This window comes from Perna viridis, chromosome 2 (assembly GCF_037379345.1).
Source record: "Perna viridis isolate PV_CMFRI_1.1 ecotype Kerala chromosome 2, ASM3737934v1, whole genome shotgun sequence".
Lineage (NCBI taxonomy): Eukaryota > Metazoa > Mollusca > Bivalvia > Mytilida > Mytilidae > Perna > Perna viridis.
In genome coordinates this window covers 57,809,533-57,831,736 of record NC_142446.1, presented here as the reverse complement: position 1 = coordinate 57,831,736, position 22,204 = coordinate 57,809,533, and the positions used below count along the sequence as shown (strand labels likewise).

Sequence of the window (22,204 nt, the reverse complement as noted above, 5' to 3'; positions counted from 1 at the left end):
CAAAAATACTCAATAACTGTAGGTTAAGTAGGGCCTTTATATTACATTTCCTTGCAATATAAATGGGACCACAACAACTAAAAGAGATGTTCCATGAATCCAAACACGATTACTTACAGTATATATGAATGATTACAGAAATGCATGAAACTCTAAGAGACAGACCCGGAGATTTGTATAAGAAGGGCCCTACATGTATATAACCAAGTACCCTAACATGTGAAGATATTCTCATATTCACTTGTTGCTTTCTTGTGATCTCACAATGCTGAATACACTGGATGCTTTGAGTTTCAATGATAATCTTGGCCCGTTTAATGTGTAACTTAGCAACCATTTGATTTTCATAGGGGGTGGAGGGTAGAATCAAATTTGAAATAAAAAGGCAAGATGATGATGTATGTTTAAAACAATTATTCAGGATGTACACATGGATAAACCCAGGATAGGCTTCAGTAAAAAAAAATTAAAAATTCAGATCAGAAAAATAACTGAAAATAAAACCTGATCCTAGCCCTTCCCATAAAAGTCAAATGATGGCTTCCTAACTTACAGATTTGAAAACGGCCCGGAAAGGCCAGATCCGCCTTTGCAACATGAGATCTCATAACATAAAGAGTGGGCCATTTGTTTTTCGGGGAGGGGGGTGTCAGTTTTTGGAAAAAATATTCTGGCCCCCGACACTTCCTAGAAAATAAATATTTTTTTCTGACACAAATCCAGATACTTTTTACCATAGACATGTAATTAAATTGCAGGTCTATGTTCATACAATGAAATTGAAATAAATATTCTTGCACCAATATTTGAGATAATTTATCAAAATAAATGGCACCTAAACAGTTGAAACTTATCTACTGAATAATGCGTTGATTTATAAGTCCAAAGAACATTCTGCTTGGTCGATGGTTAGGTAAACGTTTTGCACAGTTTTACAGTCTTTTCGGAATCTTTTCTCTCTCACACGACATCAAAAACGTTCTTTATTTACACAAGCGTAAATTGGATAACGTGATGTACGTACACCTACTTAATGAATGGAAGTGGTCACATGCAACAAATCAAGACCTTATTAGTATAGTGTAAATGTACCGGTGCATGATGGCAACGCACAAACTACAAAAAGGATTGTTGTAAGCTACCGGTATTCGATTATTATTCAAGCATTGAATATAGCTGGAATTATAATCGAATAGCTGTAGACTGAAAAAGGCAATAAATGTAAGTATAGTTAAAACCGGACTGCTCTGCCTTTCTTGTTACAGTAACTTGAAGCGGGAATGGCCGAATGCTGATGGATAAATAAGTGAATAAAGTAACACAAATATATAATTCGTTATAAATTTTATTTTGGTAAAGCTCATCCCGAGCTTTTCAAATGTGACCAGTGATCCCGAATGTCCATCAGAACGGAGTTAATGTCGAGTAAACTCTGTTTGGTTCGGTAACAGTTTGTCACTTTTATATAGTATGTAAAATATCCAATAAAAGCAAGAGTACCCGTTGAAATCACGGGTAACAGTAACGTGTATTCGAAAGAAATCCAAATTAAATTAGACATAATTGTTATGCAGTGTAATCAGATGTACCCCAGCTGCCCGATTGTCACAGGAGCATTACAAATTAGTTTCTAAGGCTCCATGATTTTTTTTTATAATTTGATTTTTTTTATTTGAGTGGCGGCCATTTTTAAATTGAGGCCATTCTTTCAACCTGACCAATCGGAAGCCCTTGTGGCGACCAACCTTAAAAAACAAGTATCATTCTTCTACAAGTTTTTTTGATTTTTTGACGATTTTTTTTAAAGTAAGGATGACGGCCATTTCGAAATGCCGGCAATGTTCTAAAATTCTAAAACCATTATGTACATCTACATATAATGGTACTAATAATATATATCTTTTATGTCGTTTGGTTTCAATCCATTCAGCAATTTCTGAGGAGATGCGCGAACAACACATACGTAAGAAGAAAGAAGTAAAGACAATATGTTTCCAAACTTCATTGAGGAAACACAATTATATCCCACCTCGATCATTTACTCAACAATTGCTCTATTATTGCCTGGGTGTAGATGAAATTAGATTTTTGTTGTTTTCTTACATTTTTGTGTAACGTATTACGATAATACGTTTGGTTATGGTCAAGTTGATCTTAATCAAAGATTGCCAAATTCTGCGCATGAGCATAAGCGACAGTTTGTTGGTGATTTAATTGATATTTTTGGTTGGCTAATGTGCCAACTGCGTAAAAATATCAATGGCTTTTTCCCCCGAGATAGCTCTTTCAAATCCTGTTGTGCGCATGAGCTAAATCAAGAAACCAGTTCGGCGTTTTAACATATTAAAACAGCATTTTTGAAAAAAAAGTTTGTGTTGAAACGGGTCAATGGTGTGATTCAGAAGAAAGATTATGGAAAGTACTATTTTTCAACTTTATTGTTATAGTGTTATTTAACCACTTTTACTTTTAAGCGGTTTGAAAACTTTGAATATGTTTGTCGTCGTATTCTAGGTCGGGTTAACTTTGACAATTTTCATTGAAGCAATGAGAATGGATTTAAATTTTGAATGAAAAGGCCGGCCTAGACAGACAAGGGATAAGTAAGTCAGTATAGAGTCATAATGAGCACCCTCACATTTACCTTCGCAACTGCGTATTTGCATTCAGTTCAAGAAACAGATCACAGAAAAAATTATTTCTGTAAGATTAACATCATACCGGTTTTGTATGAAACCTAATATATAATCCAAATTTGAAGAACATTTGTCATAAAATGTCGTGTGTATTCAGGTGGCAATATAGTGATGACAAACGGATCGGTCCAATACTTTATACCGTCTGCAATCTGTAGTAAGGTAGTAATTAATAAAAAAGGTTTCTAATTTTCGATTTCCGGTTAAAAATATGAAACATGACTGTTTTGGTCTGTACCATTAATTATCTTTCTTGTGCTTTTGTGTGTAGATACTCACAAAACATCTTTGATTCAAATCTTTTATCATTAAACCAATTCAGTATCACAACAATAACAAATACATATATCATAACGTTTTGTTTCATCTTATTTCCATAATTGTTCAGAACACTGCGAATCCCATGAACTATTTCTGGGTTTCCACGCAAGGCATAACAGGACAAATTCCGATGCTTAATATGGAGAGTTTTCAATTCCTAAAATCATTCCTTTTAAGCAAAGTGTTAGAAATCGAACGTGTTTGTGGATGGCTAATATTCAACTAAAGTTGAGAATAATTTGATAAATATTAGATTACACATATTCAAATCCCTTAGATAAATGCTTTATATCAACAAGATTCCTTGCGTTTTATAATACTTCATGATAATGTTGAATTACATGGAGGAGGAACTAGTTGGCAATAATAGCATACAGTAGCCGCTGATGTACTTGTACTGTTAAAACACAGAGTTGGGCTGCACAGCCGTGGAACTTCATTTTCTGACTTACATTCAACGAAATACGAACAACCTCTAGGATGATATTTGTATACACCCGTCTCAGAAGGTTCACAATAGTCATCTGTAACAATAAATATCCTGGATTATCAAGAAAATCATAAATTTGAACTAATAAATTATAAAAATGGTTTACAATAACAAATGCAACTCCAACAGCATCCATTGACTCGCTACGTTAAGCCCAGCACGCTAACCGGTCGGCCCCGAAATGATTGTGATTCTGCCGGCTGAATTGCTGACGGCAAAGAAAATGCAATGTACAGTGCTTGATACTTATCATACAATGAATGATTTGCAATGAGTAAGTGATGCACGGCATCATTTACATATTTACAAGAAACTAATCGATACGGTTTGCTACAAAAGTTAAACAGCTAAAATTATCTATTACTGAAGGATCACATAAGAGCTTCTTTTTTTGCTGTCTAAACGTACTTGTTTGGTTGAAATTAGAAGTGTGTCATACACTTTTGGAAATCTTCCACCAATTTACTAGGATAGACTCCAGTATTAAGTGAAAAACATTGTCAGGGATATAATCATGTACTGTTCTAGATAAGAATATTCTTATGGTATTGTCTAAAAATCTCGATTAGAATTATCAGAGACCAATTGACACTTTTACAAAAGTATTCTTTTTTTTCTAATATTGTAAATATGCAGTTCTGCATTTAGCGACCTTTAAAAAGCTGTTTGTCAAACAAATGGCGATTGTCAAGAGTCATTTATTAAAAAAAAACAGCATATTGTATGATAATTTGTATTTTTTTTCACACATTTTTACGAAAGATAATTGTACTTGAAGCGTAATGTTTCGACTTGGGTGGAATGGGGGTAACTACGAGTATGTAGTATGACTCCGTGTAAAATGTTAAGTGTACGCATGTTTATAATATTATAAATGTAAATGTTTCATATTCTAGTGAAGTAACGTTTTAACTGCATTTTAAAACCTTTATATACATTAAAGTCCGGTAACTATGTAAGAAAGCAAAAACAAAGTATACTGTACCGGCAATAAGGATAATTTTGTCATATGTCGTTAATGCTGAATCACTTTCATTAAATGCAGTCGACTCATCAGAAACTGTACATCGTATATCTGTCATGTTCCATTCTGGAGCAAAAGTAATTCTAAATTCTACTTTCATTTCATACAAGCAAGAATCTTTATTGTTAGTTACTTCTCCAGGATATATACCAGTATTCGGAATTACAAAATTGTCATTGCCGACCTGGCGAGTCCATAAACGAACAACCCAGTCGGGCCTTCCAACAACAGCAGAACATGTTATTGTACCTGGATTATTTTCTATCAAGGTGTATGGATTGTTCACTATTGGTTTTTCCGCTGCACCTACATAAACACAAGGGTATACTGTAATTTAAAAATTGGTTGACAATGTTTGTAAAATAAATACATCATGTGCCATCTAATATGCTCTGAGTGGATGTATTGACATACAAACACCGGTACTATCAACAATAGTTTGTGCTAGACATTATGCTTTGTTATACCACTTACTTTATTTTTTTTTGCAGTTAAATGAATCAACGAACAGATGCAGGTTTTTTTCCAGTTGATTTGTACAGTGTTTGTAATAACATAACTAAGCTCTAAGTTGCCCGATACAAATTTTGGAAGAAACAACATGAAAACAAAAATCAGACAACGCAGTGAATAGTTACATATAGTGGGACTGGCAATTTGATTAACCGCATTTTCCTTACATAAAACTCACCATAGACAATCAATTCCACCTGCGATGGATATGTAACTCCTGCGTCCTCTACTTTTATGTAATAACTACCACTGGCCTCACAGTCAGCTTTTAAGACTTTAATAGTGAGTACATCATGTTGAAACCGGATTACCCGATTCGGATCTATTTCAGTTGAAATAATTGTGCCATTACTTATTTTTGCTATTTCTACCTTGATGGTTTGATTTGTCCGTAACAATGTTACAGAATCAAACGTCGTGAAATTCAATTGGCAGATTAATTCCACAGGTCCAGTGTTAAGTAAAGCAGTGACGTCATTGCAAGATATTCCTGAAAAAACATCTATAACTGTTATTAAGAAATGACAGTAATATTTTTTTTTCTGTATACGAAGAAACAACATGAATCACGTGGTGAACACCTAGTAATCTGCGTACCATGTTATTGTCTGCACCACGGGCATGTGACATTTGTAGGATCCATTAAGGAGTGTCTGTTACATTTTTAATGTCTATGAAGAAATCACTTCAATCACGTGATGAGTCCTAAATAACCTTCACAGCATGTTGTTTTCAAGGGTGCACCACGGGCAAGAGAGGTTATTTAAAATAGACAGAAAAATATAATAATCCCTCCTTAAAATTCAATTTTAGTATCAAGATAGAATACCCAAATCACTAAATAACTTTGGTGATGCCGCACAGTCACATTAACAATTGTATTATGAGATGATGAACATATTTTATCCAGTCAGAAAGCATCTTACTATTGCAATTTAGTTATTGTTCAATGCCAATGATACGAAATATATATATTTCACATTGTTTCTTTTGATTTATGAAATCATGTTATTTTTTTTCAATGCAAATAACTATATAACAGTTTTGGCAGGTTGACATTATGATTGTATTTAACTTGAATGACTTTGAGCAAGCTTACAAGGAAAATAACTTCATTTCAAATTAAATTTAATCTTCAAATTCAAATCGAAAGGCTTGATTCTTTGCATGTATCAGACATTGATTTTCTAAAATATTTTCCCTCATTCACATCTACATATGGTGACTAATGAAAATTCCTTATTTAGTTCATTAGAAGTTGCGTTTAAAGGATTTTGAAAAAAAATAGTTTAATTACCTCTATCAGTAGACATTGGACAGAAATGATATAAGTTCATGAATATTACGATGGCAAAACGTTATAAAAAAAACCCAAACAAACAAAAAAAAAACCTTTTCAGTTTGATTCAAACAATAACTTTATCAAGCACTTGTGGTGTCCTGTAATGTTTCCGAAATATGAATAGGACGGTTTAGAAGGGTCAGTTGCTATCAGTTGGACAGACCAACGGACGACCATGCAGACAGAGACATTTTTCACAAATAAATCAATGCCTCCACAAATTGTGCTCCTTTACTTGCTGACCTTTTCCTTCAATCTTCACTGACTTTATAGCTGATCTGATCAGAAAGAGAGAATATCGTTTGGCTAAATCCTTCAATCTCAGTTTCCACTATATAAATGACGTATTATCTTTAAACAATCCTAATTTCGGGGATTTGATACATCGAATCTACCCAAAAGAACTCGAGATAAAGGATACTACAGACACTGTGAAGTCAGCCTCATATTTTGACCTACACTTAGAAATCGATGGTTTCGGAATTGTCAACTTTCCTTTTATCTGTGGCAACATCCCTTCGGCACCTGCGTATGGAGTGTTCATATCACAACTCATACGTTCTGCCATAACTTGCCGAAACTACGCAGACTTTTTGTATCGCGCTAGAACTCTAACAAATAGGCTTCTGGGACAGGGTTATGTTGCTACAAGGTTGAAGTCATCAAGTCACCACAGGAGTTTTATGGTCGTCATCATGAACTCGTGGATCGTTATGGTGTATCCATATGCACCATGAAAACTGATTTATTCAACGGGTCATGGTTTTCCTTTCCTCGTTTTTCTACCCCGGACTTGACTTTTTATTAGCAACTCGGCGGATATTTCTAGAAAAGCAGAGGACGCTTACCCTACCGGTACACCTGGTCCATGCTCCCAGTTTTTAGTGGAGTCCGAGTTGCTCATTTGCTTTTGTTACTTTGTATGTATGATTTTAGTTACTTTGTGTTCTTTGTTGTGTATGTCTGTTTTCCATGTCTGGTCTTTGTCCCTGGATTACATTCATTTGATTACTGCTATAACCTTGGTTCCCTTGATTACTTTCCCCTCCACCACACATTTAGTTGTTCTAGGTCTACCAAATATTTCAGATTTGAGTTTAGAACACATTGTACCTGTCACTGGCACCGTAGTTGTTGTTTCTTGCATTGTTGGTGTAGTTGTACAAAAGTCTATAACAAAAATACAATATATTAGTAAGATATTTATCTGATTAAACAAATTCTTCCATTAGTGTTATATGATAATCTCTCATTTTTTATTTCGAGTTATTATAAATATTTCTGTTACACAAAACATATATTGATACGTCTATCAAACAAAGCCTACCGGTGTGTCGTACAATTAACCATATATTTCTAAAGGTCACGAAAGATACAAAATAAACTTCCATAACAAATTGTTTCTGAATTCAGATATAAATACAATGCACATGTTATCATTCAAATATTATACTCCAATCGATATTGAGTGGTTATCTTTGCAGGCGATTTAACCACTGCCTGTTGAATTAATATCTGCTTGAGATACTAATTTACCTTAATTATACATTTTCCTAATGTTCTCCCGAAATGTTGAGATATATAAGCACAGGTACCTGATTTTCTTCACGCAAGTCTTGAATTATATATTTAAGTCACCAACCACGAAGTGGCTTATTGTTTTTACTCCATTTATAATCATTATCATCTGAAACCGTATATGTATGATCTACTGTTACGAAACTTTGCACATATATCTAGTAACATTAGAAGTTGTACCTAGAGTTTTCAAAACTTCGAAAAAGGGGGCCATTGGAAAATGGCTGCCAAAATAAGAAAAGAGGTCAAAATATAGGACATTGAAATAGCTCAGAAACCTATGTTTTTAGGAACTTGAAATTTAGAAGTGGTAAAGCTTCATATGCAAAGCAAGATTATGCAAAAAAAAAATCAGAAACGGTATGCTGCTCGTTGCCATGGCAACCTATTTTCCCGCCAAAATTTCAAAATGCTCCGAATCTCGCTGAGGGAGCGACCAAATTTGCATCGCAAATTTGCTAACTTGCATTGATTTCAGAGGGTATTTACAAAATATACATATCTACTCCCTACAGATATAGATATATAAAACATACATTCTGGATGAATGTTTGCATGTTAAAGCTTAAATAAACATATAGATCAGAAGAAAACTTAAACTGAATAATTCTATTTTTCCGATAATTGATTAATTTTAAGGATACATATAGAAAACCTAGTATTTCAATTTTCGTTTGTTCCTGAATACATTAACATACAACTCTTAAGGTAAATAATACCAATTCTCTTTTCCTACTTTTCCTCACAATGAAATCAGTTGTATGTTAAGCTTGTCATAGCAAACTTCTTTCTCCGTTTACAGACACAAATCATATATACATTTACTACAGGAGATAACCTTTACCTTCCGGAACTTCTTCATTGCAGACATCAAAGGAACAGATATCACTACACTCGCCTGTTGAACTATCTCGACATTGACCAGTGTTACATGACAGCCCTAGTGGATAACTGACATTACCAATGACTAAACAATACACTTTACGGTCACATTTATTTGGATGTCCCCTCTGCTCACCAGATAACGCACACTTGCATAGCCATCCTGAAATCAATTTTAAAAAAACAACATCAAAATCTAGAAAAAAGACCTATGAAGTTTGATATTTTTTTTGCGAATGTAGCATTATTTTTTAAGTTATGTTTGTTAAAGTTGAAATACGTATTTGTAGAGCGAAAACGCATTAACGTCCTTTTTAGTTGACTGGTACGTGTAAATACGGACAAACTGGAAATCAATATTTTATGACCAAACATTCTTACATTTTAAAGGGTGTCAATGTGATATAATTTTCTTTTAAACGGTCTTTATTCTAATCGAACTGACCAGACAGTTCGATTTTATAGCAAAGGAAATAAAACTTGATTTCTGTATCTTTGTTTATAAGGTTAACAATAAAAGTGATGATTCATTTTCTTGTTCCTTGCGTTGTGGTTACAAAATAGAAAAAAAAACATGAGTATGAATAATTGAGCTTACTTGGAATTAAATATAATTGCTCCTCATTACTAACTGTCCCGTTGTCATTTAACCCAGAAATTCGGCATCTGATAGTAGCATTCGTCATATCTGCAGAAAACATCATTCCGAAAGTAATCTTTTGTCGGTAAGTACATTTAGAAGGGTTGTTTTCAGTACCGACAATACTCAACAGTGAACTTGGAAGCTCCACATATTCCGAGTTATTGGCATAAAGTATCTCAACAAGAAGTTTTCTCATTGGATATCCGACAACAGCTTCGCAATGATGATATCTGTTCTGTCTATAAAATCCAAGATCAATAACTTGATCGGGATTTAAAGTAAGGACGGGCTGTTCTGGATCTTCTGAAAACGCAAACAATATTATTAATGCATCAAGATACAAACTATTTTCAAAACATGGGTTTTATTCTTTATACATATTTATCAAGGCATTTAAGCTGAAATATAAACAAGTACTATCTTTAAAAAATATAGCCGACGCAGTAATTTTTTTCTTTCTTTTACTTATAATTTTCTGCATTTCATTCAGGAAATATAATACCTGGCACGCAAACAATTTTTTTCGAACGCCAATAAGTTATCAGTCTTTAGCCAATCTGGAAAGAGAATTGTGATCATGTGACTTGCGTTTCCATGGAAGAGCGTCTTTAAGGTCAAAGGGTAAAAAGCGAAACTATACTGACTGCGTCGGAAAAAATGTGTTTTCAGTAAAAAAAAAGGGGGGGAGTCCTTTATATGTCACAAAACACCATGCATACTGCAAAAATAACACTTTCAAATATATATCTTTTTGTTTTTGTTTATATAATAGCAAGCTCATATCAAAGCTTTAAGGCATTCATGAAATACATGTACTTATCACTTTGGTAATAATTAACGATGTAAACCTGTATTATTGAAGTTTCAATAAAGAAAATTACAAATTCTAACTTTTCAATGAAAACTTGCTATATCCAGGCGGTACTGGTGAACCGTTGACTAACATTGTAATCCAGAATGCTCCTTCATTTTCACACGATGTATTAGTTGAAATGGTGATGACATCGTCTGAAAAACTAACGTTTAGATCGTCTTTGTGTAAGGTTATTGTATTTGTGTTATCACTATCAATAGTTGCAACGGGAGTATCAGCCGATTCCCCCAAACGTCTAAATGCTATGGATATGGAGGAAAAAGATGAGGATTCATTTAACGAACACTGTGTTTCTACAATACCCGAATCCAATTGAGCAGTAACATCATTGCAAGATACGTCTACAAAATATGTACACAAATCAATCATGATATTTTTGTGCTTTAACACACAACTCAAAAAAGCTATAAACAAATACATGATGCGTAAACGTGGAGAACTACATAACGTTTTCAAGGCATTTAATTGTTTTAATAAAGATTCCTACAACAAGGTCATAAATCACAATTTCTGATAGAAACATAACCACAGAGATAAAATGTTGGAACGATACTGAATTTAATTTTTATAAACTTAGGATTATTTGAGAACAAAATCAAGAAATGATTGCGTTTTACAGGTTTTTGAGAGACCCGAATGGTATATATGTGCAAGCAGAAGTACGTTACAAGTCAAACACTGAAATGATACAAATCTGGGCATGAAATCTGCAATTGTGAAAAAGGTTGTTCACTAAAATGTTGGTCGTTTGTTAGAATACATGGTGAATATGTATTTCAATTCAGAAAAAAAATAAAAATCATGAAAAATATAATATACAAATAAGTATTTTATTCTCCAAAATATTACAAAAGTACTTACAAGGTGATGGGACAGGAGTCGTAGTTGGTGGGGCTGGTGTTGTACAAAAGTCTGTGTACAAGAAAAGAAACATTTCAAAATTACAATAAAACTTCGTTAATATGATCATCGTGAATATGATTAAAATTTATCCCCGAAAGTACATGTAGTTGTAGATTTTAACTGCGTATACTGTAATGTTAAATTCTTGTTCGTAATCTTAATATTAAACGAACGCTAATCATTTCAGCAATATATTTTATTTCATTAATGGGTTGTCAGTATTTCTAGTTATTGTTGTTCAGTATGGTTATTAAAACTGTTTACCTTCCCCTTATATTCTGTTTTTTTGGTTAGTAAAAGTATAATGCACTAATGTTAATGTTGTTTGCACAGTACCATAATAATTGCATTTTTGTTAATATATTGCCACCAAACGTACTATCAGGGACAGGTTCGTTGCAGACTGAGTCGGAGCAGTTTGCAGAACAAACACCACTAATGCTATCACGACACCATGACGGTGGATCACAGCTAACACCTTCTGGATAAATTCCTGTTGAGTCTCTGATGCAGATAACTCGTGAATTACAGTTGGATGGATGACCTTTTGTAGATTTATCTATACCACAGTCACAAATGTTCCCTAAATATGGAAAGACATTAAAACATTATAAAAATACATCATACTGTATGCATTGATTTGAAACCGTTTAGTTATGAACAAATGCGTTTTTAACTTCTGTCGATATTGTGTGATTGTATCTAAAAGACTGTAACTTAACTGTCTAATGTACAAGAAAACTTTTTTTTAATTTTAAAAGTAAACTATAAAGTTGTTTTACATTCATTTCATTAAAACAAAATGCTTTAATTCACATATATTTTTATTTTGTTTTAAGAGTTATTTGCATGTGAACAATTTGTCAGATCTTATCTGTAGATTAGCATTAACTAGTGAGTCATTCATACCATCTACTATAAGCAAATGGAAGATGTTATGTGATTACAGGCGAAATTTAAATTCGATATCAAAATTTAAATGTGAAATCTGAAGCGACGACTCGCTGCATAAAGTAGACAGAACTCGATATTTCAATTACGGTTTTCAGAAATTAAACGTTTGTTTGACCCTGCTACGATGTCCAGTGTCTTTCCTTAACTACAATCAATGGAGCTGATCCTGTGTGTAGTTGCAGTGCGACCTTTGAAAATGTACACAATTTTTCGAATGTAAAAATCATTACAGAAAGTCTTATTACACTATTCGAGAGTCCTTTCGGAATTGATGCGTCAATGCTTACCATTAAAAAAAATATATACTCATTTTTGATAATATCTTTATGTTCAAAAGAAAGATTTCTGATTTAATATTTTTAATGTAAAATCAGTGTCGCCCAGAAGCAGCGCATCCACCCGTACACATTATGTTTCCCTTCAGTTATACATATATATATCTATGATTTTTTTTCATTGCACTGCTGTCTCGTTTCCTTGTTCTTTTATTGTCCTGTTAAATCTAATTTAAAACGGTCTTCCTCAATATTATGACGTTTAAATGCATGCCCTTAATGTTCTAATGTATGTATTGTATATCATTAATAAGAGAAATCTTCATAAGTTTGTAATACATTTAATCTTATCATTTAAACAAAATCAAGTTCTTAACGCTAATATGTCAGTTCCGTGAAAGGTTCTGACATGTGTTCTAGCATGTGTTAACATAAACTTACTTGGAACTAATAGGAGTTCATCACTAAGACTGACACTTGTTAAATCATCGGGATTTTGACATCGAATTCGTGCTTTGTGCATTATTTCACTAAATTGTATTGCAAATTTGACAGTTTGGTAATTTATGCAACTAGATGTCACATTACTACGTGATACAATCTTCAGTTGATCAGTAGATAAATCTACAAATGATGTACCATTTTCATAAGTTATATCAATCTTCCAGTTTGAAAGTGAAAATCCAGTATTTCCTTCACAAGTATGCAAACCTGTGGTCCTATAAAAATTTCCGTCGGGAAACACAAGATCGGTGACTTGATCAGGGCTCAGCGTGATAGATGGTTTTTCATATATGTCTGCAAGTATTGTTATGATATATACGTACATGTACTTTATTAATATTTCTCAATGAAATAAACTTTATAGCATCTAAAATTTTGTTGCTTGATCCGAACACTCAGGTTATACATTGTAAAATAGTACTCATTTTGGTATTATTTCCGACATTGTTAGCTCAACAATAATTACCTGTATTTGTTGAGATTCTTTATATTCAATTTCCCTAGCTAATGCCAATGTCAATATTTTGAATCATTAAATACAAAAAATACCAGTTTTATATATTGTAAATATCGATATGCTGTACACGTGTTTCAAGGAGTAACCTCTCGTCAGCAGCATTTAAATCAAATATGTAGGAAGATCATAAACAAAATATTAGTTGTATATCATAAGTAATCATAACCAAAACTATCGCAAGGGAAGCTACATCAAACACCGAGAGGTTCTACCATATGCAATGCAAGGAATGAAGCCTCGGTGGTTTACGTATTTTTAAATTTGGAATACTGCAAGATTTCATAAATACGCTAGATAAAATATATTATTCGGGGTCAGACAAGTCGGACTATTGGGTTTTTGGTTTTTGCAGAAGCTTATTGTGTATCATTTTGCTAGCTTCAACTATGCAATGAAACTATTCTAATTTATTTAAAAATCCGAACGTTAGTCAGTTCAAAATTCATTAAGACTTTTGATATTAAATTTGTAATTGTCATATTGCTGTGATAATTGTTGGGGTTTTTTGATAAAATGATATCGGTACTTTTTATATTTTTCGAGTAATTTATATGTAGAGATAATATTCATTTAGTCTTGTTTACAGTTACCTTTGATGTTTACAATAGAAACTGATCTAACCACCTCTCTTGAGTAATCTTGGAGAACTACATGGAATGTCCCTTCAAATAAGCATGAGACATTTGTAAACGTTATGGTTATCATAGCGTCCGAACTTTCAGTGCTTATATCGGAGTGTTGTTTATTGTCTTCATAGACGGTTCCGTCCTGGTAATACTTTATATCAAAGACAGAATTCGGATCTGTGTGTCCGCCTTCATGGTAAACATGGATGATGTTGTATATCTGAGGACTATATATTGAACATGATATGTTCACTGGACCTTCAAACAGCTGAAATGTCTTTTGGTTTTCACATATCAAACCTATTGTACAGAGGAATACATTTAAAGCTTATAATAACTTGGTTACATGTAGTACAAAATATGAATTTGTTAATTGGTGTTTATCATTTTTTTGCCAATTAAACACTGGTCTTTCTTAAAAAAAACATGAAACTACAACAAAGAACAAAACTATAGTTATTTAATCTGTTTTTTTAGTATTTTTTTTTTTTTTTGGTTCAGTATAATAGTCTCTGAAATCTTTTAGAATCTTTCATTCGTCTTTCAGTTAACATCCCCATTCTACTTCGTGAGGCAAATGTTTTTGTTTCATATTATTTCCTTTGAAAATCTTTTTGGAATTACTTAGACAAAAAATTCAATACCATTATTAGGATTAGACTCCGTTGTGAAATGGTCATATGTCGTCTGTCTAGTACTATTAGTTAGATTAGACTCCGTTGTGAAATGATCATGTGTCAATTGTCTAGTACTGGGTAAATCGGTGGTGGTTTCTAAACTAGTTGTCTTTGTTGTAGTAACAGTTGTTGTAGTTTTAGCCAGTGTTGTGGTCTGTACAATTGTTCCATGCACTGGTGGAGAAGTTTGTAGTTTCAATAATATCACTGCTTGAACGTTAACTGATCCATTTACGATACCTAATTGTCCAAGTTTATTTTCATTTAACTTGATGTAAGTCACTATTACAGCTTGAAAGTTTGGTGTGAATGTGAAATATATTGAAAACACCACTATTATATGCCCAGCCCTAAAAATAAAGATTTCTAAATTGTCGTTGTGAAATGTCAATGATCACATTATGTATAAGTATTTGTAGGTTAAATTAATTCAGAGAAACATCACTTTGTTACGGTCAGAATGAGTAAACAAGATGGAAGCATCTTGTCTACTGAAATAAAGTGCTATTCAATTACATCTTCCATGCATATTTTTTTACATACTTTGATGTTTGCTTTTATATATGTTATAAATAGAATAAGTAATGTATACTACAATTATTCTATTTAAGCAACAAAATATATTGACAGCGTTTGGTGGTATACGTAGGTAAATAAATCTGTTGACCCACATATTTTCCTTACCTTGAATGAACTGCAGTATAAAAACATTAGCAATATATTGACTAGAAATAAAAATGATATCAGAATTCGGCAGAGCCTCGCGGTTTACCTCGATTCAAAGCCTCATCCATATATTGATTTATTTGAAGTCAATACAAAGTTATTTTCTTTATACTATTTCTGTATAATGTTGCCAGATACTGTGCGTAAATAAGCTCTCAATTGTACAGAAAAGAAAGCAATTCAAAACTTTGTATCATTAATTATAGCTTTAGTATACAGCTGTTGTAATAAGACATGAACTAATGTTAAAAACAAATTACGAAATGTTTCAATCTAAGGTTATACTAATCTACCTGAGATCTATTACTCGACATCCATAATAGGAAGATTGTGTGTTTGTGTTGTTTTTATATGCTACTCCTACCTGTAAATGTGATAATAAATTTGAATAGAAGATATCATTAATTGATAAATTTAATCAAGAATAATTCAACGTACTGCAAGTTAGCTAAATGAATTATTACTCAAACTTTGACCTGAAAAACAATGGCTTATTAGAATCTCTATGTCCCCTAAAATCCGATTAGAAAAGCAATAACAAAAGTGAATTGAGTAAGTTATAGATGCTTGAAAGATAACAAAGACGTGATTTTTATGTTTACATTACATTCTGTGTCAACAAGGATTTTATGAAGGGGAGGTATAATTACGAAAATCAGTAGGAAATCAACAAATTTTTAATGAATGAATATGATATATTCAGATCAATATTTAGCAGTTTCCGATATTTTTTTTCTTTGAAAAGAGGTATGCCCATTACACTTCACCTGGATCTGTCTCTGGTCAAAAGGTTTCATTCAATACAATTCATTCATCTTTCGTTAAGAACTAAAATAACTTTATCTATACATACATCTGAACAAAATTTGTCTGAAAATAACTTGTATTTCTTTGATGTTGGGTCACTGTAAGCATTGACGTATGGTCTATCGACAGTCAAATTCATGTCTACCTTGACTGAAAATTAAGACTTGATCATTCAAAATTGTGAAACCAGTACTGTTGTATTATTGGGCAAAGTGATGGCTTTCGTGTGTATCATGCATAGTGAACTACAGAAATTGGAAGTAATTACAACAGCTGCCTTAGCAACATCGAAGTAATATTTTGAGCAAAGAAGACAAAAAGAATGAAGATCCTCTGAAGAAGTGTATATACCAATCAAACGTGATGTAAAAAAACGCCTGATTGATAAGGAATCGGCTCAAGAGCCAAAAACATAACATTTATCATTAGTGCAAGACTTGGTCAATACAGCGTGTTGTGCGTATCATTTTTGCGAATCTATTGTAATTTGTCATGTTATTGTACATGTACTTACTATAATCTGTGTAACTTTCTGTAAAAATGAAATAATGTGGTAGTAAAAAAGTATGATTATAATGCATGAAACAAACAAAAGTATATTTCTTCTTCGGTACGTGTAGTTAAAATTATGTTTATCATAAGACTGGTCAGTTAACAAGTTATCAGGATTTGAACATCTGAACAAAATTGTAAATATATTAACAAATACACTATGAAAAATATGTTTGTTGTTTATGTTCTTGTTGGTGGTGTTGTTTCCATTAATAGTATTTTTTTTTATTTTATTAACAGTACCCTTTGCTTATACTTTAAACTAGTGTTAACCGAATATATTCATCTTTAAGTATTAAAGATATATAGAGTATGCTAATACAGACCTACAATTGGTTGAACAATTAATCTCAATGTCTTTCGTAAACCAATTTATAGTAGTAAATTGCGATTTAAATACATTTGAAGAAACCTTTTCATGTCAGGTTTATTTTTAAATTATTCAAGCAATATAACTAACACTGAGGTTTTTACACGTCATGTACATCGACGCTGTTTATAAACAATCGTTAACTTTGGTTAACATTAAAAAAATAATATACGGTGCCATCCCAAATTCCAATTTCTGTTGGACCAAGTTTTATTTACTTCTGAATAATTCGAATAACAAGAATCAAACAAATCGACGACCGGTATTCCTTCCAGGTTTTTATCATCTTTAGAGAACTTAGTTCATTTCGAAATAACTTTTGTTCCCCCCAGCAAAAAACAACAACAACAACAACAAAAAACAAATCGAATTACTTAAATTATTTTCGTCTATTGGTAATGTATGTTATTAATTACACATATTTTAGATAAACCTACCGTCTTCTGACACTTTCAGTTGAAGAAAAACGGAAATCACAACTGCAGCAACAAGGATGATTCCAATAATTGTGACCACAAGTGTTACTAATGTAATTTTCTTTATCTTTGTACATTTGTTGTTGTTCTTAATTTCATCCTCTATCTCATTTTCATATGGAGACACATATGGTGCATCCCTGGTATATGATGCTCTCAATGAGACCTATAATATAACCTGACATATGTATTTGTTTTTCATTTAATGTATTAAGCACATGCATTTTGTATAGAGTTAACACACATTCATTTTGGTCGACACTATACTTCAACCGATAGGAAGAACTTTACATTTAAAGATATTATTTGGACGTCAATTCTATAAGTAAAGATATTTACTTGTATGAAATCCTAGTTTGAACTGTTGACTGAAGAATAGAATCGTAGAGAAAATAGATTTATGAATTATAATTTAACTTAACATTTCAAGTATGACGATCAAGGATATAAATTTACATTCAGTAGATTAGACATTTCAAGTTGAATGAAAATAGGTGTAATGTATTCGACGGGTTGTTCTCACCGATTGTTGTATGATAATTGCAAATAACCGTTTATTAATTTTGCTCACATGTCGATAATTGCAAATAACCGTTTATTAGTTTTGCTCACATGTCGCTTAACATATCAAAACTAACACCAACCTCCTAGTTCATGGAAATGTCAGTGATAAATTCAACCATTCGTATTTAATTACGATGAATTAAAATTGTGTGTGAATATATAAACTTACCATATGCCGAGATAAGTTGTCTCCTGTCGAGTCAAGATCTTGGGGCATTTTACTCGAAGATGGCATATGCCCTCTTGAGAACATGCTATGGTTAGAGTATGATTCAGAGGTTTGATCGGCAACATCTTCATAGGTTCCAGAGACTGAACTAAAAGAGATCGGTCTACTTTCGTACAAATCTCTTGAGGCCGATCGTGGTATTTCTAACTTAATTTCATTATGCCCGATACCTTTTGCGCCACGATCATCAGGCCACCCGGTATCGTCTTTCGCAAGGCACAAATGATTAAATGCCGCAGAATGACTCTTCTCTATGGCTCCTTGAGTTTGTGATATATCGCTTACTTTAAACAGATCGCCATCATCTATTGAGTCGTATACATGTAAACCACTTTGAAATGGAGCTATACTTTCTAACGCTTCAATGTTAGCCATTTCTTGAAATTAGTTACTCTGATTATTTATCAGCATTTACATGAGTTTTTACAACTATTATCACTAAATGTTTGGTACGTAATACGAAATACATAACGCAATAATGACTATGACTTTCTTTATATTACTTCATTACTTCCCGAATGAAATAGTTGATTGAATTTAAAAATATTATAAACTTTATTTTCAGGTTCAATAAATTTAAATAATAGATATAATAGATATACCAAAACATACAAGTTTAAAGCCTTATAAAAGAATACATTATGTGTGGATAGTTTATTCTGAAATATACTATGTGCATTGTGTATGAAATTTAGTTAATGCAAAAGGTACATGTATGTGACTTTCCTCACAATCGACCGTATGCGTGTTACTGAAGAACTATCGAATGAATAGTCGACAATGGTATATAGCAGACCCACTTCGTTGTCTAGCCCTTGTCTATTTGATAAATCACTTTTATATAATTATTCTTTTCACCCAAAATATATGAAAAGAAGGTTCGGGGGTACATTCTTTTATGTTATTTAATATTGTTTCCAAAACACTACACAAACAAGGAAGATGCATATTTCAGGGCAAAATGTAACCTTTTCCTCCACATTGAGTTGAGGTCAAACTGGATTGGTTACATTATTGCACAGGTAGAACATTTTGACTCAAAAATTTTCATCGCAAAGCAAAATTTAAGAAAACCTCTTTAAGATGTCAAAGGAACAATTAGCAAACAGTTTTTTTTCAATGAAATTCTATTATCTCTTGTCTAAAAAATACCAAAACGTTGTTGTGCGTACAACACATTTTCATACATTAATTCAAGATCAGTAAAAGAAAATAATAGCATCAAAACCTAAATGGTACGTGGGCTGAGATAACCACCCGTGCACCCGCCACCCCACTCATCAACCAAAATATGATTTTCAGGTACCCCGATACCTCCCATTTACGAATCTTTTTGTCGCCAAAAACTAAACTGAAGATTTTTTGTATTTTTTGGCTACTTTTTATAAAAATCTATTTTAATTTTTTTTTCTTAATTCAAGGAACTTCTCTCTACAGAACGTGCTATGTATGTATCATCATATAGCCCAGTGTCTCACCTTTACAATAGTACCAAGAAAGTTGCGGTAACACTGAGGGTTTTGTGGTGAAATGAAAAAAATGTACCCCTATCCCGCTGAAAAATCGCTTAAATTGACATATTTTTCAATGTCCAAACTATAGAGTAACAATGCTTCTGTAAAAATGGCTTATTTGGTGTTTTCTGTTTAGTATTATCCAATTTATACTTCTGGGGTTCTTCTTATGAATTTTTAGTCAGAATATATCAAAAAATGCGAAAATGGGATTTTCGATTTTTCGGTCAAGTTAAGTTAAGTTAGGTGAAAAATTGCCACTCCTACCCATGAATAAAAATGTTTCAGCGTGAACCCAAATGTTAATAATTAATATATATAAACGGTGTACAATAGATACGTTGGGTACCCCACCCATCAAAAGAATACCTAGATATGAACCAACATATTAATTTTTAGCACATAATCGATGTAAAATAGACATGTTGGGTACTACTGTATTAATTATCGATGTATTTATTTTGTTTTCATTTCAGGCGAGTTATTTTCATTTTCAAGCTGACAATAATGAGTTTTTTTTTTTTTTTTTTATAAAATTGGGAATTTTTGGATTTTACTATTTTCTTCCATTTCGCCTGTAATGGGTAATGTTTTTCAAGTACCCTACTTCCAACAAGCTTTTGTCTATTCAAACACATTTATGTCGCATCTTACCTTTCTAATGAGTCACGGCAGTGCACAATTAAACGTATTCCAGGCCATTTGGACGAAAGAATGGGACCCTTACACACGAAAGTCTGCCCCGATGTGCAAGAAAATTATCGTTTATAGCATACACGAAATGCACACAATGCCTGTCTGGCATTTAATATGGAGATCTTATTGTATCAATCATATTGTCAAGCAAAATTATGGTCTAATTGTCCAGAAAACGACAAAATATTACAAAAAAAGGCAATTTAAGAATAAAATAGATTATCACGCATATTAGAACGTAAATTGTATAATTTTTGCTCAAAATATCAGTTTTTAAATGATTTGAAAGGTCCCAAAGACACCACTGCAATGAATGATTGGCATACATGTAAAAAATGCAAATCTACCATATACGAATTCCGAATTTTCCAAAGATATTTTAGTGGGTATCGGGTACCATCCTTTCGCCTTTCTGTCTTGAAATACGTAAAAGTATGCGATGCCTTGGCTCATTAGATATCTTAGATGCTACATAGATGTGTTAGTATATGGAAACGTTTGTTTGAAGTTGGGTACTTAAAAAAAATTACTGTTGAAATGGAAGAAAAAATGAAAATCCGAAAATAACCCTTTTTATATAAAAACTCATCATATTGAAACTGAAAAATACGCGCCTGAAATAAGCAGGTATGTTGCATACATTGACAATTAAAATACTAGAACACAACATGTTTATTGTACACCGTTTATATGCCAAAAATTTACATTTTAGTTCATGTTGAGGCATTTTTATCATGGGTAGGGGTGGCATATTTCCACCTAACTTGAATTGCAAATGTTCAAATATTTATTACATAGACTCGTTAGAAAGCTAAGACACTACATAATTGTATTTAAATATTAAAAAGCTTGTACGATATTAGAAAGAAATTGGCAATTATAGGCGAAATTGATGAAAATATGAAATTATGAAAATTCCCCCCTTTTATGAAAAGCTCAATATTATCACATTAAAACTGAAAAATACGCCCCTGAAATGAGCAGGTATGTTGAATCGATAACTAAAACAATTCTACCCAACATGTCTATTGTATACCGTTTATATGCCAAAAATTTACATTTTGGTTCATGTTGAGGCATTTTTATCACGGATAGGGTTGGTAATTTTTCACCTAACTTGGCTTGAAAAAGTTCAAATATTTATTACTTGGGCTCATTTTGAAGCTAAGGCATTATTTTAATGAACTTATTAAACAAAAGCTTGTTTAAAGTACGGTATTTTGAAAAAAAAGACAATATCGTGTGATAGAGTGAAAATAGTAATATCACCACAAAAGGAAAATCTAAGCGTCTGAATTGATCAGATATGTTAGATTCATCATTATCTTAATTACGAATGACTAAAATATGAGTTCTACAATGTCAGTATGCTGTGAATGAGAATTCTGTTTGATACTGAGACTAGTTTGCCAGGGGTAGGGGTAATATTTTTCAACATTTTTTGAAACTCT

General features: G+C 32.5%; 1 protein-coding gene across 1 annotated transcript; it reads right to left on the bottom strand.

The window, feature by feature from the left end:
• Positions 1-2,983: 2,983 nt before the first annotated feature.
• Positions 2,984-19,061, bottom strand: LOC148626216 (uncharacterized). Its single transcript, XM_088570000.1, has 17 exons — positions 18,484-19,061; positions 17,712-17,916; positions 16,867-16,884; positions 16,399-16,502; positions 15,839-15,909; positions 14,787-15,169; positions 14,107-14,442; positions 12,937-13,293; positions 11,646-11,849; positions 11,225-11,275; positions 10,381-10,704; positions 9,445-9,792; positions 8,809-9,009; positions 7,500-7,556; positions 5,223-5,534; positions 4,493-4,837; positions 2,984-3,541 (listed from the first exon to the last, which is right to left on the bottom strand). The coding sequence occupies exons 1-17, from the start codon at positions 18,916-18,918 to the stop codon at positions 3,339-3,341; spliced, it is 3,954 nt and encodes a 1,317-aa protein (XP_088426126.1). The 5' UTR covers positions 18,919-19,061; the 3' UTR covers positions 2,984-3,338.
• Positions 19,062-22,204: the final 3,143 nt, after the last annotated feature.

What these genes read in the sequence shown, in the direction of transcription:
- LOC148626216 (XM_088570000.1), bottom strand. Translation starts at nt 18,918, where the DNA reads ATGGCTAACATTGAAGCGTTAGAAAGTATAGCTCCATTTCAAAGTGGT. An exon ending in ACAACTTATCTCGGCATATG is followed by an intron (nt 17,917 to 18,483) that starts GTAAGTTTATAT and finishes GTTATATTATAG; the next exon opens with GTCTCATTGAGAGCATCATA. An exon ending in CAACGAACCTGTCCCTGATA is followed by an intron (nt 11,276 to 11,645) that starts GTACGTTTGGTG and finishes TCTTGTACACAG; the next exon opens with ACTTTTGTACAACACCAGCC.